At 40.2% G+C, this 18,453-nt stretch overlaps 1 protein-coding gene across 2 annotated transcripts in view; it reads right to left on the minus strand.

Moving 5' to 3' along the window:
* nkain1 (sodium/potassium transporting ATPase interacting 1) overlaps nt 1-18,453 on the minus strand; it is a 108,266-nt gene that overhangs the window by 6,817 nt on the left and 82,996 nt on the right. For both annotated transcript variants that reach the window (XM_015348610.2, XM_015348611.2), the window contains 4 exons: nt 15,625-15,705; nt 6,894-7,091; nt 5,583-5,643; nt 2,791-2,872 (listed from right to left, as the gene is read on the minus strand). In XM_015348610.2, the coding sequence (XP_015204096.1) occupies nt 2,791-2,872; nt 5,583-5,643; nt 6,894-7,091; nt 15,625-15,705 (422 nt within the window). The remainder of the gene's footprint in view (nt 1-2,790; nt 2,873-5,582; nt 5,644-6,893; nt 7,092-15,624; nt 15,706-18,453) is intronic.

Consider the following 18,453-nt stretch of genomic DNA (forward strand, 5'->3'; position numbering starts at 1 on the left):
ACAGAGATCCCCCAGAAATGCCAGTGATAAAGCAACTACCAATTCTCTTCTGTAAAAGTTCCCATGGTTTCTAAAGTTCTTCATAAACATTCAGATGAATACAAATGAAAATCTGACATATTTCTTGGAAACTGGTTAAAGTTACTGATTGACAGCACTTATACACCCAAAAGAGCTTCCAGGCTAGCTCTCAAGACCGCCATTAAAGGCCTTAGGACACACTTTGAAATTGATGTGCAAATTGATTTTAAAACGTTTTTTATCTGGATGAGAGACACTTCTGCAAATCTTGGTAAAACTAACAGATCTCAGGTTTCACAATGTCCGAACACAGCTGATACTGAAGCATCTTCTTGACTTGAACGGGTCACTGTGAATATGACAGGACTCTTGAGTATATCTTTGTGACCTGTGAGTGATGGCGACCTGTTTGTGACCAGTGAGTGATGGCGACAGGAGACTGAATTCTAATTTGTGTAGGTCAGAATTTATAAGTCCAGAGTTGAACTTAACTACAGTGTCCTGGTTTACACCCATACTCTTACAAACAGCTTCATCTTTCATGACCAAGGAGTCAGAATCTTGACTTCATGTCTCCTCTGAAGGACATCCTGTATATCACCGAGGGCTGTGCATTGGAAATTATAGTCTGGGAAGAGGTTCGCTACCTACTGGTCCTTGCTGTCCTAAGAGGTCTGCTTTCCCAGCCTTCCTTAGCTTGTGAGATATGATTAGATAAGATTACTAGGCAGTAGTGCTGCAGTCCAACTTATAGGCTGCCTTGATTTCTTAAAGATGCAAATGTGCTTTACTACTGTATGTGACTGGTGATGATGTTTCTCTCTAAACCTCTAAAAGCCTCCTTTTGAAATTAAGTTCCTACAAAACACGTTAATGAAGCATCAGCTGCCCTGATATTTGTTCTCCCTACCTGCTTTTCTCCTCATGCCAAATGGCTCATCGTTTCTCCGCTTGTTTCATTGTTTTAGGAGAGTCACACAAACACATCAGGCTTTGCATTGCCTGTGGGCTCCTCTCTCAACAGCAGCCTTTCCAAACCCATGGGGCTTTCGTTTAGCAGGTCTGGGGAGCACAGGAAATGTCGCTGCTGTCTGAGGACATGGGGTCCTCAGGGAGGAGTTTCAAAGCGCTGCTCATTTTGACTCCCAAAATCAGTCAGTGTTTCCCGCTGGGGAGCTAACTGCCAGAGGCTTCTTCTCATTAAAAGTATTTTTTCACAAAAAAAAAACGTGGGATCACATCATGTACAAAATTCCATTTTCAGAAATATAAATGGGTATGATTGCTTAAACATATGCTAGGGATGCAAAGTGAATATCTAACTAGGACCTAAATGCAACTTATAAAAGGCCTTTTAAGCATCTGGGAAATGGACAAGGACTAGTTTTGTCATTCCTGACACAACAGAAAAGCTCACAGGCTGATCTAATATCAGAGTTCTGGTTCATTTTTTTTTTTGCGCTGTTACTGCAATTGCTAAAGAGTCAGATGCCCTCAGGATGCTTTTATCTCCTTCTGTCATTGAGATGTACTGCCATCACTGCCCTACAGACCCACTCAGTGTGTAGGAGAATGACGTAAGCTCATAAGGACATACAAAAGGTTACAAAATGAGAAGGGGCCATTGGCCCCTCTTGCTTGTTGTGTTGCTAGGAGATTAATGTTCAAAGAATTGTATCTAACTCTTAAAGGATCCCAAGGAGACAGTTTCTACCACAAGACAGGGGAGCTGCTTATAGAATTCCACAGTCCTATGTAGGCTTAATGGCCCATCACTATCATTAACTTATCTTAGAGTCTTACATACTCCTTTATCCTCGATCATGGTTTTCCATTCTCACTGCTTCAGGCGAAGCCTGACTTGAGAGGCATTCTGAAAGCTTCTAGAACATTCTCAAACCTTCTTGAACATTCTCAAGAGTTCTCTCCAAGGCTAAATTCAAAAATCACACGTGCGTTTTGCTCTGTGTTACCCATCACCTCTTCCCATTTCCCAGAATCCTCCATCTCTTACCCATCATTTATTTTTTCTTCCTCGGCACAGTCACATGCAGTCCTCTGCTGTCTTTAGTTGGCATTTTTGCGTTACAATCCCCACTGGATTCGCCTATTGCTTTGCTAACCCTCACCCATCATTATACACCTTGATGGACAGTGCTATAGTCTTCTCACATCTTCCTGACAATAACAAAGTAACTTTAAAAGTTAAAGTGCTTTATGTTTTCTATATTATTGTTTTTCATAACAGAAAATGGTACAGTACTGTTTTTTTATCTTGTCACGTTCCTTTGTTATTTGCCATATTGATATTGATGCGCATAGTGTATTAGGTAAACCCATGGTAAATGTGTATTTCTGTTACCTACAAACAGCTCAGGAACATATCCCCTGCAAATAAGGAGGACTGTCTGCACTCTGTTTTACCTCACCTGCCAGACACATCTCAGTGTGCAGGCTCCCTGTGACCACTGAGGTCTCTTAAATAGAGAAGCATTTAATAAAACAGCAGGACTTCCAAGGACCCTTCAAATTCATACATGCTCCATCTTTTTTCCATGTTTTCCTTTTTTATGCTCACACAGTGGCAAGCATAAACACTGCCCCTCTTATTTCTGGAAATAGATCAGTCTTCACTTTATTAAAATGAATCCAGCCCGGACTGTTCAAATATTTCTCAGTGACAACTGTTAGAAACTACTTAGACAGTTATTCATCCCAGGAGTCATGTGGTAAAGAGACTCAATGGCCAGAGAAGAGGGAGGAACTCACGTATAGAGAGGCTGCAGCTGAAGGTGAGATGTCTTCTGAGGGGGGTGGTAGCTGTAGGAGTCGAACCCGCCAATGAAATCGACTGACAGAGGAAGAAGAAACAACAGGGGACAAGAGGTAGAGTCAATTAAGAAAAAGTCAGAAAATGTCAATCTGTACTTATTTTTGTTATCATCTTAAATGCACACAAAAAACAAATTCCCCTGTGTTTGAAAAAGCTTTCGCTGCATACAGACATGTTTTTTGAAATGGTTTTCAAGTCAATGCATCACCAGACGATGAACAGAAAGCTAGTGTGAACGTTTTCTTTCTCACTTTGAAATCCACAAAATATGTGATTATTTTCCCCTTTATGGATCTGAGTGATAATCAAGTGACCAAGCACATTCAGTTTTACAATGGAAACTCCAGCTTGAAGAGAACTGAGAGGATCAGTCCACACATGGCATCATTCAAGTCAATTGTAATGCCAGTGAAGATGATTAAATCTTAATTGAAGGAGGGCTGGCTCTCTTTACCGCCCAGTGTAACACCAGTACTGTACAGCTGACTTGGACCAGTTCAGTTTATACCCCAATAACACCAGAATATTCAAAAATAGATAGCTGTTGAGCCAGGGATTGGGAGACATTGTCTGCATATGATAACATATCATGAGTGGAGATCATTATGCTATTTGACAATTATTAAGAGAAATAGCATTAGAAATTGACACATATCTTGAGATAGTAACACCAAATTCAAAGCAAACCACAGTGGGTAAAGTGGGCCTCCCTGATTAATACAAATAGCAAACTGGAAAATAACTGTCCATTGACATCTCTGCTGAATGGTAAGCAGCCATTTTTAACTACATTATTGAAGCTTGATCCCAAACCCAGAATATCTAGAAACCACAGACATAATAAGGCTTCTCAGTATCTCACAGAAGAGGGGCCTGCATTGAGTGTAGCATCATATATAATAGGGAGGAGGTGTGTTTGCTTATAACACCCTTTATTATAACCCATCTGATTGTGGGGTAGGCATCTGGTAACATGGTTCTTGTGGGGTAGGCAAAGGTAACAACTTGCTGTCAGAGGATATCAGAGAGATAGGACGATAGGTCTTTTCAATTAAAAGTATATAACAGTATTAGCATCCCTCCAAAGTGAACTTTTATCAATGATAGTATCATTTCAAGCTGTAGATCACATTCTGGAGGAACGACACAGTGCTGCCCAACTAGAGTTTTCTTTCATTTAGATTTTTGTTTTAAACTGTCAGGACTGAGAAGCCTTTTTATTCACTTCTCTGGAATGTGTTGTCTAAATGATATAAGCTGTAGGCAACAAAGAGAAAATATCCATGCACAACACACTTAGCATATGCAACAAGGAAATAATTATTTAACAAAAAAGGAAAAAAATAGGTAATGTTACAAAAGCATATAACCTTTTCTAGCTTGAATATTCAATATAAAATATTGATATTCAATATGAACATTCTATGAACAACAAAGGGGCAAGTTCTATTCTCTATTTATGTTTCCTTCAGGAGTGGGTCTGTGCTAGCTGAACACTCAAAGGCGCATGGGTTTCTATGAAAATGAATTCCCAGAGCTCAGGATGGAGTGAATGAAGGTACAGTATGTTGGAAACGATTGAACAATGAGAAGGATAGTGCTTTAGGAGGTCTGCTACAGAGTGAGCTAGTTTGCAGAGCAATAGGTGATGGAATACAGAAGGAGCTCAAGCTGTTCAGGTGCAAGCAGATGGCTATCAAAACTGGTTACAGGGAGCTGGTACAGTTGATGCATATCATGAAGCCGGACATACTGTGAAAATATAGTAGTTGCAATATAGGCTGAAGCAAGAAAGCAGCAGAAACACAAAAGTTAGGACATCTCTATAACAAAAGAATCACATGAGATGTGAGAAATGTGAATCAAGTGTGGAACTACAGTGCATGATGCACCTGTAGCTTTGAAATGGGCAATGAGGAGTCCAGATGTAAGCCTGATGATTGAGGAGTAATATGCAAAGGTTGAGACATTATTATGGGATGTGTGAGGAATGCTTATAAAATCAGCTGGTGCTGAGTTATCAGCTGTAAAGGTGAAGGCAGGAGGAGGACATACACTGGCTATCCCAGCTATATTTAACTTTGTCTAGTGTCCCCAATGACTGGCACACTGCAGTCACAATACTATTATCCACCCCAAATAAAGCACTACAGAGCAATAAGTCTGTTATTCAGGGTCTCTCAATAATTTTCACAGAGTGAGTCATTAAGACATGGAATGTATAGTGGGACTTTATGCCTGATTATGGATCACACTGCATGAGAAGTGTGACTTTTTTTTAGAAGCTTAAGAAAGTGTTCATATTGTTCATGAATTATGAGAAAGCTTATGACAGAGTAATGGTTTATGGGAAATTCTGTCTATGCATGGTGTCGATGGTTTTCTATTTGATGAGGACCATTTCTTGTGCTAGAGAAAGGAGTTTTGCCAAGTGTCCGTGAGGTCTGAATGTATTCATCAAGCAGGTTTCTTGTGTACATAACTGTCTTTGTGAAGCCCATCTGCAAAGAAGGATGTCCTTATAGGAAAAAGTGTCCTAAACTCCCTTGGCATTCATAAGCTACAGTATGTCTGCTAAATTAGGAGGGTTGTGGGTTCAAATCATGGACTACATACTGCTGCTATACCCTAGAGCAAGGTAGTTCATTGAAACTCTTGCTGTGCTCTGCTGAAGAAATGTATAACCCAGTTCCCCCACAGACCCCCATTCCAGAGCCAGGAAACTCACAGCTGTCCTCATCGTCCAGCAGCACTTTGCTGACGTAACATGCGTACACAAAGCCGAAGAGCTGGAGAGGGACAGAAAGAGAGGGAGAGAGACAAAAACGTTTAGAGCTTGGAAACCGGACTACTGCACAATACCATATTGCTAACTCAGAGCTTTCATAATACACATCGACCAACATTTCAGAGCCAGGCTGTGCTCGTAACCTACAGCTTTTCTCCCTTGGGCAATTCAGGTCTTTTGTGAGACCGCTAATGTGATCCTTGCAAGAGAACACACAGTGAAAAACAAATCCCCAAATTCCGGCAAAGCAGCTACTGTACATCACCAGCATAGAAAATGTGAAAGATGAAGTAAAATTCAGCATGATCTTTAAAAAGTTGCAAGGCACCTACAGTATGACTGGATTGCTCCAAGTCATACATTACCCTGGGACAGAAACATCTACTGTATGTAGGCGGGACTGGGTAGTATTTGAAATCCTCTGAGGTAGCAGACTGGGCATGCTAAGTGTAAATCAATTTCAAGCAAATCTATGACAGCACCAGAAGGGCCAGGGTGCGTTTCCAAGCACTCTGTGAGGCTCGCATATTTCAGGATGTCAGAGGCTGCGCACAGCTCTCACAGACTGTACTGCTAAATTAAATTATGTAGCACAATTCTAATTACACAGAACTGCACAATGCTTCCAAAACAGTAAATATTACGCTCATAGACAGACCAGGCAACACAAGCAAAAATCCACATTTAAAAAACGTGGAAAAAACAACAGAATTAAAAACAAAGGTCTATAGCTGTCTAGAACTAAAAGCTGCCCTGCCAGTTATTGAAGCAATTTCCTGGGAACAGTCAAGCAAAGGCTAGTTGAGGTCCGTGGATTAAACATGAATTTAAATGTTATATTTCTGTTAGCAGTAATTGTATTGTTGCTGTGTTTCTTAGCACATGTTGTTTTAAATTGTTGTCATAATTTTGTGAGATCACCTTGCATAGAGATATCTACCTAGTGCAGAAATTTGCTCTTTATTATTAATATAAGCACTGAAACACTGACCAGTGGTCACAAGCATTATCTGATGCACAGGGGCATTTAGAACTGAGGCAATAGGGCTTTTCTTTACTCATAGGGTTTTGGGTGTCTGGAACAATCTACCCAGCCAAGGTGTAGAAACAAGTTGCTGGATGAGACACTCAGGTCAATTAGATATTAGAAATCAAACCAGCAAAATGGTTCTGTATTGTTTGACAGCTGCCAGATATTCTGTGTTATTAGTATATCCATTTTGAATCCCCAAAGAGCTGAGTGTTACTCACAGCCAGGAAGACCTGCAGAGCACTGCTGACCACCTCAATGTACTGATAGTCCAGCAGGCAGCCTGACACTGTGATCACATGGTGGTCATCTGGTGCCAAGTTGGAGTTGAGCACTGGGGTGACCAGGCAGCCCGGTCCATTCTCCATCCACCAGGACCGGTGCAATGAGGTGTTGAAGGTCATCAGGAAATCCCGGTCCTGAGCAATGCAGAGAAAAAAAAGAACATGCCATTATCCACCTACAGTAGGGAGCTCCTAGAGCACTGTGATTTGCCTCTACAGCGTAATCTGGGACTCACTTTGTCTTTGTCATTTTTAATTTGCAGTTTGTATCACCATCTTGAAGCCTGATATGATGAGATGTCAGAGATGCCAATCATCACTGGATGCACTCGATGCCTGGATTTTACCCATCTTCAGCCAATCATTTGTGCACAGGAGTGGTGCTTGTTGGAATGGGATGTGTGTTCTCCAGGCATCGTTTTCATAAGTGAATTAAATATCCTGCATAGATAGCTAATCAGATTGACAGTCCTAACCTACTGTAAGGCGTATACTGCACATACAGTAACTGTCAAAGGATCACAGCCTTCCATTTGCAAGCATAGAGTTGACCTTATAGTACTTCCATAAATACCCAGCTGTAAGAGTGAGTGGTCATGTTTTATGCTGCTTGTTCTGGAAGAAGATCTATGGTACATATTACACAGTAGGTCAGGTTTTCAATCATAACGCCCTGGTAGCAGTGTGCTAAATTTAAATTATCATCCCTTCGAGATCCTTAAGGTGGATGGTAACAATGACAGAAGTACAGCAGAGGGTAGTGTCTGTGTGTGAGGGGATATTTTTGTTGATGCGTTCCTACAGTACATGGCAATGGGATTAGGATTTCTTACGGTTCAGTGTTTGAAGCTACAGGAGCTGATGTGGGTTAATTTGAAAGTTACTTATTCAGCATCAGGCAAAACTGGAGTATGGGACCAAAGAGGATTTCCGAGCAATAATCAAAACGAATAAATATACCCCTTTGCAGTGTATTTATTGCACAATTATTGCACCGATTGTTGCCTTTTCTAGCCTGGTCTTCCTTTTTCATTAGCTGGGCTCCCATGGAGTAGGGGGTGGGGGTGCTCATTTCCAAGCTAATCACAGTCTCTGGACCCCAGGCTGAGACCCAGAGAGCACAAGGGATCATCCTGCCTAGATCTTCTGCCATCTGTAATCTAGCATGCACATGGCAGCTCTCTAATCTGCCTGCACAACCGCGATAACAGAGCCAGCCGGCAGACAGGAAACCTGCCATCCCTCAAAAGAGCAGGGAGAGGCTGGGCCCCCTGCCAGGCCACGCACACACACAGACATGCTTCAAGACGACTTCTTAGTGCCACTAAAACTGCATTACGTGGGATTTAAAAACTGAAGATTGTAACTGGAAATCCAATTCTGAAGCACAGCTACAAAGAGTTTGCTTCACTGTTAAAATAACAGCTTGGTTGGTTTTTTCTTGCATAGGCAAGATAAACCTGCTACAATCGTCGGATTCCTGCAATTTTAATTAAAAAATGGCTTCCACTGCCTGTTCCCCTTATATATACAGTATTAGAAGATTTGCTGGGAAAAACTTCATTCTTGTCAATTAAGAAAAAGCAAACAATGTCAGTTTCAGATTGCCCCCTTCTTATCTAATTTTTGCAAAATGTGCACTGTTGCACAGTATGATGCAAGAGACAAGTGCAGCAAAGATTCCATTGATCCACTCATTTTTCCAGGTCAGGGTGGCAGGGGAGCTGAAGCTATTCTAGCAAGCAATGGGCTAATGCAGGGTACACCCTGGATGGGATGCCAGTCCATCTCAGGGCACACAAACACAGAAACATACAACCTCACACCACGGCCAGTTTTCGCAGAAGCCAGTTTTCCTCCCAGCATGTCTTTGGACTGTGGGAGGAAACCCAGGGCCTCAGCACTGTGAGGCAGCAATGCTAAGCACTGTAACACCATGACTTTCACAGCAAAGATTCACCCCATTTATTTCTCCTTTTCCTCTTCAACTCTTGTAAAAAGGCTAGGTTACATCCAAACAGCAGATTCACGAGCTTTTGCATTTCTGCTCCAAGTAACAACTCTTCCAGAGCAATCATCCTGATCAGTTTCCTGTCAGACGTCGGGAGCCAATTAATGACATTTTATAGCATTAAACATTTTCCAGTTGTTCATTTGTCATAATCTTGAAATGTTTCTGAGGTCTCCTTCTATGACAGCTTGATACTTCGTACTCATTGTAAGTATGGAAAGCGTGGTGATGGAGCATTGTCTTTATCTGTCGCCACGTATGCCAAAAGCAGCTCACTCTTTTTTCACTGTTTGAAATTTGCCAAATTAATTTTGTTTTCCCCTTTCCCAATATGAAAACATTACTTTTAATCAGCTCAGCTCATTGGCTGAAGCTATGGATCTGCATGGGGAGAGTGTGGGCTGTTCACACAGCCCCCAATCTACAAATGCCAAATGGAGCAGAAGTCGCTGATGCAGGATTTGATGGCATTATGAATTTTAACTACAAGACTGCAATAAGAGGGGTTAAGGGTAGACGTCCTTCACCAGCCTCAATGGCTGCTACAGCATTACTTGAACTGAGAGCTCAAGGCTATTATATGGGATTCTGTGCCACTGCAGGTTAACCCCATAGCAATGCTGGTACCCATTTATGCAGCTGGGTCATGCAAAGCAACAGTAGTTTGCTGAAGAACACAAGAGGGATGAGATAAGGAGATGAGAGGGAGATGGAGACGAGACACTGTAACCACTCAGGTTTTTAAGGTGTACTTGAATAGTATAAGTATATGTCATTAGTGCTGGCTGGGGTGTATGAATTGGATGCGTGGAGGTGTCCTTAAGGTTGAATCCTGGGTCTGACTGAGGAACATAGACTCCACTCTCTACCTCATGGTGTATCTGTAAGACTCAAGGCATGATGAAATCTGGACTGTCGGTGAAGTTTTGTACGCTATCCCTGAACTGCAGCTTCTGCATGCTGAACTATCCCACTCCTGCCTGCCAAACAGAAACCTATGGATCCCTGAACTCTAGCCCAGACAGAAGCAGTACACAGCCTGAGCTGGTCAATTTAATGATTTCTGGCCTTATGCACGCTGCTCACTCTATCAGGTCTGGTTAAAGAAATTACAAACCAGCCCTGTAGTTTACAGGCATTAATACGCTCTGCATAGAAAACTCAGCCTAGAGGAACAAGATTTGTGAGAGGCATTACAACAGGACAAAACAAGCTGTTTACAGCACGCTGACAGCTTGCAGCGGAGGGCTTATTTATGAAGGAAGGAGAAGAGGAACTACTCCCCAATTAACACGTTCAATAGATACTTTGGTACAAGCCAGTGGACCTGCAACTGTTTAGAGAAACCGTCGCTCACATGCCTTGTTGTCAGAAAGACAAAAGACCAGATTATAAAGCTGTCAGCGGTGGAGAAATGGCATAGCAGGAGGAAATGCACAGGGGGTCCTTGATCTCCCATGAGAAACATGAGTTATTTCATTTCCTCAACACAGAAGAGCAAAGCTTCACATTTCAAGGAAGCATTAGATACCACAGAGTCAGATTTGGTCTGTGTCCTTTTCTAGTTAAGAATAAGGCAGTAATAGTAAAGCACAAATTGGATCACATTTTCATTTGTACTATATGGCAGTTGTTGGCTGGCTCACAATACCCAGGACACAACAGGAAAGCACTGTTGCACTTTTGCTTTGGATATACTTTCCTTTTGCTGCTGTTTACAGGTATTTAGCTGTGCTCTACTAAACTGAGCTATGCCATAGCTTCTCATGGCACGCAACAAACTAAGGGTTCTTTTAAAAAACAGCTTTGTCTGAACCACATTACCCAGAAAGCAATGAGGAATAACCTGCCGTCCACAGTCACCTTTGGTGGGACTGGTGGAAAACGATTAGTCAGGTGACATTTAAAGCTAGGAAGCAGATGCTTCCAGAGGACTGTTGACAATCTCTTCTAGCTGGTAAGCCTCTATTATACTCTGCACCACAGGAGATTGGAGCAGAGGGATATGAACCCTGGGACATTGTAGTGTGAGTTTTGTTTTTTACAATTTATTTTGGAGCAAAGAGTCTCAGAGAGAGACTTGTTTTTTTGGGGTCCTAATGCCCCAGTGTAGTGATGGGTTCACTATACTGTAAAAAGGCACCATCCTTCGGATGAGACGTAAAACTGAGGGCCTGACTCTCTGTGGTACTTCTCCAAAACAGTACAGATGTTAACCCAGCAATCTGGCCAAATTTCCCATTGGTCTTTTCCAATCATTGCCTCCTAATCCTAATCATTGGCTCCTAATCCCCATCCATGAATTGGCTTCATTACTCTGTTCTCCTCCCCACTGATAGCTGGTGTGTGGTGAGTGTACTGGTGCATCACCCAGGTGGGGCTGCACATTGGTGGTGGTGGAGGGGAGTTTTGAGTGGAGTGTCCAGAAAAATGCCTATATATCTGTAAGGATTTATTATTATTTTGAAGCTGTCTAGCTGTACTTTAGAGAAATGTGCAAAAAAAAACAAACGAGTCTTTTGTGGTTTTGGTTGTATCAGAATTTTTGTGTCTGTTTTGTCTGAGATTAAAGATGCCACTGCAGCATCCAGCCCCTGGGTATGCAAAATGGTCTTTCTTCCAGGTTCTAGTTTTCTATCTGTTGGATTTAGTGGAGTGATTCTAGTTTTTGGTCTCTGAACCTCCAGTGCATAACAGTCTATTTTTTAGTACAGTCACCGGAAATGGATACATTACAGATATCAACTGTTTATGCAGGCTTTGCCCCTCTTGAAAATGTACTGTCATTTCTACTGTACAGTTCCCATAACAAAGACACTGCATGGTAAAAATAAACTTTATAAAACCCGCACCCAACTTCTTTTCACAGGAAATCCGTGTTTTTATCTTTACACTAGTCTCACGTTCTTCCATTTCAAATATCATTCTGGAGATTTCTAAAGTTTGGAACAAGCAGGTGTTATCAAAGAAGAAGCGGAAAACTGTACCATCTACCCAAGTCTGGAGTTGAGAGACGCCCAGCTCTAAATTTAAAGATGATACAGAGATAGGTCTCTTCAGAAATGCGTGAGAGGCTGTCCAAAGCATAATTAGTGTTGCCATGGAAACTCCTATTACAATGGCAGAAAAAAATCCAATATAGACTCTGAAGAGAGATGGACAGGAAAATCTCAAGGGGTTTTACTGCATACCTTCAAAAAACTTGAGATCAGTACATTAGCGCTGTTTGGGGTCATATTTAAATTCTGTTAATACTTGGCCAAACATCATCCAGGTGTCTTTGCAGGATCCGTCATTCCATCTTTTCAAGGTCAAAAGAGTAAACAATAGTACACAGGTTTATCGTTTCACGTCTTAAATAAGGAGGATGTCCTTTATGGGCGCGCTGATGACAGTCCGTGAACTTCTGAAGCTGAACTGCTCAGCACAATGAGCTGTGAAATGGCCTCAGAAACTGGCAGTCATGTATTAGAAATCGTGTCTTTTAGAGAAGGTGTAATAATAAGCACCAAGGTCAGCGGTTGTTATTTTTTTATATTGAAAAATCAGTATTGGCCAGTCAACTGCACAGACCACGGTGGAAATTACTCTGTGTGGAGAAAATGCACTTCATTTTAACACTGTGAGCCCCACAGAACCTACAGCAGAGCCAACACTGTATAGAGAACTGATACCCCTCTTGCAAATATTAGTGCAAATGTGCATGTAACCTGGCAAACTACCTGACAGTTTGCCCCAGTAAGCAAATATATCCCTGGGCAACTCCTGCTCATCCTGCACCCACATTACATACTAACTGAGACACTAAGCAGTGAAACAACATTGTTACCTCAATGGATCAGAGCTCAATGGATCAGACCCAGTGTCAGTAAAAATATGCACTGTTCCCTGGACCTCCAGTGACTTGGTCACAAACTAAGTAGTGTTTGTGGGAACCAAAGACCACAGCAGAAAAACACCAAATGCAATGGGCTCTTTGCAATAGTCTGCTAGTGGTTATTGACGAAAAACAAGGTTACATTTCACCTACTAACAAAGCCGATGAAAATCACAAGACATCTATCTACTGTACAGCTCTGGCACACTCCATCATTGTTTCAAAATGGTGTCTGCAGAGGTCACAGGCTTCACTGCGCAGAACAGAATGCAGTTTCCAAGCCTGTCTCTCTGACATGATGTCCCTTCACAAAACAGGGACAGGCAGGCCACACTGGCCTCAGAGCTTCTGTCAGCCCAGGTGAGAAGAGAAAGAGTAACGACCCATGGCTGGCAATGAATGATGTTTAGAATTTCAGCTGTACTTAGCTGATTAATAGCATAATTAACTGCTTCCACGCACCACATAGCTAGTCTGCTCATTCCTCACGTCTCCTGAGCCTCAGGCATTGTGATGATAGTTCCCAACGGGCCAAAGGTATTGACGTATTAGTTTCTGTCAAATATTTCACCCGACACATGGTAATTGTAAATGTTCACTCATCAGGTGCCACTAGTGCTGCAAAAGTTACATCGCTGAGAGCTCAGTTGGCATGGAATAATACTCATTTCTTCCTATATATTTTTTTTAAATACAACTACTTGAATTGTCCTGAGGATTGGACTTCAAATTATAATCAAATTCAAATTATTTCCTCTCCCCATGGTTTTCAGCAGCAGGATTACAGCAGGTGGTTATGAAGTTAAGAGAAAAGTCACATTACTAATTATGATATAATGTTACATATTACCAAGAGATTTCTAGTTCAAACCCTGTCTGTGCTACTGACTCATCGTGTGCCACCATTTGCAAGTTAATGGACATTCCTGCCACAAAGTGACTTTGAGGTATTTGTTTCTGTTGATATCTCTGTGGGTTCCTTGAGTTGAAATAATAATAATATTCCAAACTTATTGGAATTGATCATTTTAATGATACCTAGCCACGCTCTTGAACTAAACAAAAGACAGCCAAGTTGACAAGCCCTCATTCTTAATGTTTCTGTGTTCTGAGGGGCTTCTCCTAATTTTTTTTTAAGGCCAGGTGGTTTGAGCTCAGTGTGGAGGAAAGGTATGTGAACACTAAATTTAGTGCTGTCCAGTGCAGAAGGGAAAGGAAAGAGAAGGGTCCTTAAGATAAGTGTAAGAGTTGGCAGACAGCTGGCAGGTATAAAGCAGGATACAGGTAGTGTCTTTAGCTGAACCTCTGCATTCCTGTGTCAATGAGCCCACAGCAAGGTGATGCTGAAAAGCAGGCTGGAATTCCAAGAAAAGGTTTAGAGTTTTGCTGACTCTAAATAACAGAATTAACTTTGCTTTTTACCATTTGCATAAAGGGCACTAAATGAGCTATCTTCTCTTTACCTCCATATTTGTATTACAGTAAACCATTGGTTTAACATAATTGTTTTAATGGGCTTTGGATTTAACAGACAAAATCTGTCAAATTATAAAAATATCAGACTTTCCTCGCAATAATTGGCAAAGTATAGGAGAATTGATTTGGGGGCAAATTGCTTGTGATGGGTGTTGTTTGCATTTCCTGTGGTTTAGTGAATAAAAAAAAAACAATAATTAAAAATTTGCTAAAATGCTCACATGAAAAAAAGCTCTGTAAAATGATCAAATAATAAAACAAGTTTAAAAATAAATACCACTGGCACTGGGACTCTTCTTCTTTCAGTCCAGGTGAGAAGGTGAGAAAATTTAGGAATATCAATAATGCCCTAAAGGGGCATGTCAATTGCTAAAGATGGTTGCTAATTGTGTTATGAATGCTTCAGCAAATCTTATACAGCATATTTAAGACACATGGAATAAAGAGCATGTATATTTATGTTACAAAAGGCATTAACTGTGTCAATTACAACAGTTAAAAAATGAGTCAAAAGTTCCAGAAATCATGTGTAGTATATATACAGTATATATTCTCATGTAATTCTGTGTTTTGGGGTTGAAAAAACGTAATTTGTGACTTAATAGACATTCGGCAAAAATGGACACTCCTACCCCTCTATCAGTCTATTAAGCCAAGGGTTAGTCTATAATCTTTCCTCAGTCAGTGCAGCCTGCAGCACTGCTGCCAATTTCTAAATCACATCTGTTTATGCTTGGGGACATTCCCATATCCCACCATGGTACTGGAGCGCACTATCAAGGTTAAATCAGCTGCAGTGCTTATAAATAGCTTACCATTGTAATTTTAATTTACAAAACCACGTTTCACTCTGAGATGGGTTTCTGGAACGGCAGCGTACTACAACACACAAAACCTTTTTGGCCTTCCTGTTGGAAATAGTAGGTTGAACACAGGAACAAATACGAAGACAATCACACACACACATATAGTTTATAGAAATAATAAATGTAATATATACATTGCCATGATTGTTTAATTATTGTTTTTGTATTTATTACACACAGAACCCAGAGACTACAAAGCTGTTCTGTAATTCATTGAGGGAATTGATCTGAATCACAAACTATAATTATTGGATCACGCTACAGTATTTAATAAACATGCTTCCCATTCATCCATTTTCAGAAAGTATATTATCAAAAGCCCGAAGCCTAAACCAGATGCACAGGGCTCAGGGTGAGACTGTCACATGTCCTTGCCCAGGATATGATGGCCACAGAAAAAACATACATAAATAGAGCTCAAATTGACAGAAGACCTACCTGAGAGAGATGTCCCACCTCCAGATAGAAACAGATGATGAACGAATTCCATCCCACCCACAGCACCAGCCACAACGCATACTACAATACATAACACAACAGACAAAATGGCTGTAATCGATCAAATTTAATTCATACTGTACATTTCAAGCCTTGCACTGAAAGGCACTATTCTAAAGTACGTTAAAAAAAACACAAAAACAAAACAGTGGAAATGGAAAAGATTGTGATTAGTTAAAAGTAAGACTTGGGTTAGTTTAAAAACTATATTTACAGATTAAGAACTTCTAAAGGCCACAGGCACAGAATTCCCCAGCTCAGAACAACCTGGTCTGGCACAAACAGCCTGTGCTAAACATATGGCGTGAGAAAAGAGAGTATAAGATTGCAGAAGGGCACCCTCAAAACAAAGTGGAGGAAAGCTATGCAAAGGTTTGCAAATTAAATGTAAGATCTTGAAATCCACTCTATACTACAGGTAACCAGTGTAGTGACTGCAGCAGAGAAGTGACATTAGACCTCAACTTGGTAGGATCTTGGGAGGACATGATCAGCACCTGTTTTGCACAAGCCGGAGTGTTTTTAATTGATTTACAGTATGGGAGATGCTGGCTAGCTGTGAAAACACCAGTCCATCCTTGACAAGGGCATGGACAAGTTTGTCTGCACCAGACATAGGTAAGCAGGATCTGCTTTGAGCAATACTATGTAAATAAAACTAGGATATTTTAATGGTACTCTGAATATGTGGCTCAAATCTTTAAGCAGAGTCAAAAAGTATCCAAAAATGCTTCTGACTAGTGGGTTAGAAATAAATTAAAGATTCTGAACTCTAAACTTTGCAAAGTGATGTCAAAAACAACCCAACCCCCACTTTATCCCTATTTAACATAAGACAATTTGGATACAGCCACATTATCTGTGCTTAGATAAAATGTGCGACACATTTTATTTGAGCATGGTAACAGAACATGGATTAATTTCTCTTTAATTTAGAATCTCTTCAGAGGATGAAGACTCAGACTTTACTCAGTGAGCCTGTGAAGATTTGTCTGCTTACTGTTCCAGGAAAATCCATCACAAGAGACATATGTCTAGTCGAAAATAAAACAATCTTTTTTCAGGTGACAAGCTTAAAGCTACCAGGATTGAAAGGAGTTTCGTTGTCAAGATTTCTCTTTTCTTTGACGTTAGCTTTTCGTGCAGATGCCAAATGTGACCAAATCACAAGGGCAGTCTTTCCATTACGAATGAAACAATGCAAACAGGACAATAACAGAAAGAGTCAAGGACATCTGTCTAAGATAAAAGTGGAAGATTTTGGACCCATTTACACTTGGCTGTTGCCAAAGAGCAATAGCAATGAAGTTAATTTTCTTTTTTGCTACTACTGTATCTAGCAAATAATATTCAGAATTTTCAGTGTTTATTTTTGTCATGATATCTCACTTTAACTTGTTCTTGAGAGTTTCAGTCTTGCAGTTTACCAGCTGATATACATATATACCCATACCTTGGTTAGCAAAGTAACTTGTTTCTCAAAAACGATTTGTATTTCCCATAAAAAATAAATTTACATTAATTTGCATGTAAAAATTTATGACTAATTTCTGTGGATTAGCAATTTGAGCAACATTGCCCATTGTTACAAGCTCTCTACTGACAGAGAACAGTAGAGCTTTTGATTATAATAATTAACTAATTTAACATAGTACAATAATCAACATGACAAAATATTTAAAAACTGTAAATTGTTGAACATATGCACAGCATAGCTAAATTCCAGGCAATGCAAATATCTTCCAACTGCTTGTCTTTTTTAAATATTTCTATCACTTCAAGTTTTACAGTCTGGGGAATGCTTTCCTTTTTTTTTTGCTTGGATAACACCAGAAGCACTGGTTTTAAAAAGATTATAAATAAAAAAATTATAAAATCATTACGTAAGATCTCAAGGGAAGCAAGTACGAAGGATAGAGCCTTCATTTTTGCAAAAACGGCTTTGAACGGCAAAAAAACAGATATTGAAATACACACATTGTTAAAAAAACACATGTTAATTAATTGTTGGTGAGGGGTGGATGTATATAGCTACTCATTTATTTTCACCAGCTATAGAACAACATGTCCTGACAATACTCTTTTCAACAGAGCACAGATTTATGTAGTGTACAATAAAACAAATTATTCTATTTTAAAAATGATGGCTAATTAAGCAAAAAAACATCCCATACTCTAAAGGCGATGAACATGTTTTGCTAAATTGCCATTTAGAGAGGACAAGAAGACAGCTTATCACATTTTAAAGGGAGTTATGATGTGGTAAAAACAAAACAAAATGCAAAACAACCCAAATAAATAATTCTATGTTTTTTTTGATGATGTGTATGGTCCACTTGAAATACGTTTAAATCAAATCTGTACTACGATAAAAAATGAGTTTGATACCCCTGATATTGAGTTAGTTTAATATGGAGGCTTATGTCATTTTGACATGATTTGATCTAGAGTGCAGGTGCCTGTGTAAATGCAGATTTCTTTATCAGAGAAGCAGATTCATTAAAAAGCAATTTCAAAATATGTAACATTTGTGCTCAAATGTCCACTGAAGAGGCTGAGATATTCTGTACTAAAGGAAGCTAAAATTCTCAGAATTTAAGATAATGTTTCCCTTAAAGGTAGATTTTGTGCTCATGTCACCCTGAGTAACTCAAGACACTGACTCAGTATTTGTCAATCGGAGTGACTTTCTGAGCCGCCTTGTAGAATAGTGACCCTATTCTAAGTGACTAAGCAACAGCTACTGTCAATGCTCCAGTCTACCTCCTT

This window comes from Lepisosteus oculatus, chromosome 11 (assembly GCF_040954835.1).
Source record: "Lepisosteus oculatus isolate fLepOcu1 chromosome 11, fLepOcu1.hap2, whole genome shotgun sequence".
In the NCBI taxonomy this organism is placed as follows: Eukaryota; Metazoa; Chordata; class Actinopteri; order Semionotiformes; family Lepisosteidae; genus Lepisosteus; species Lepisosteus oculatus.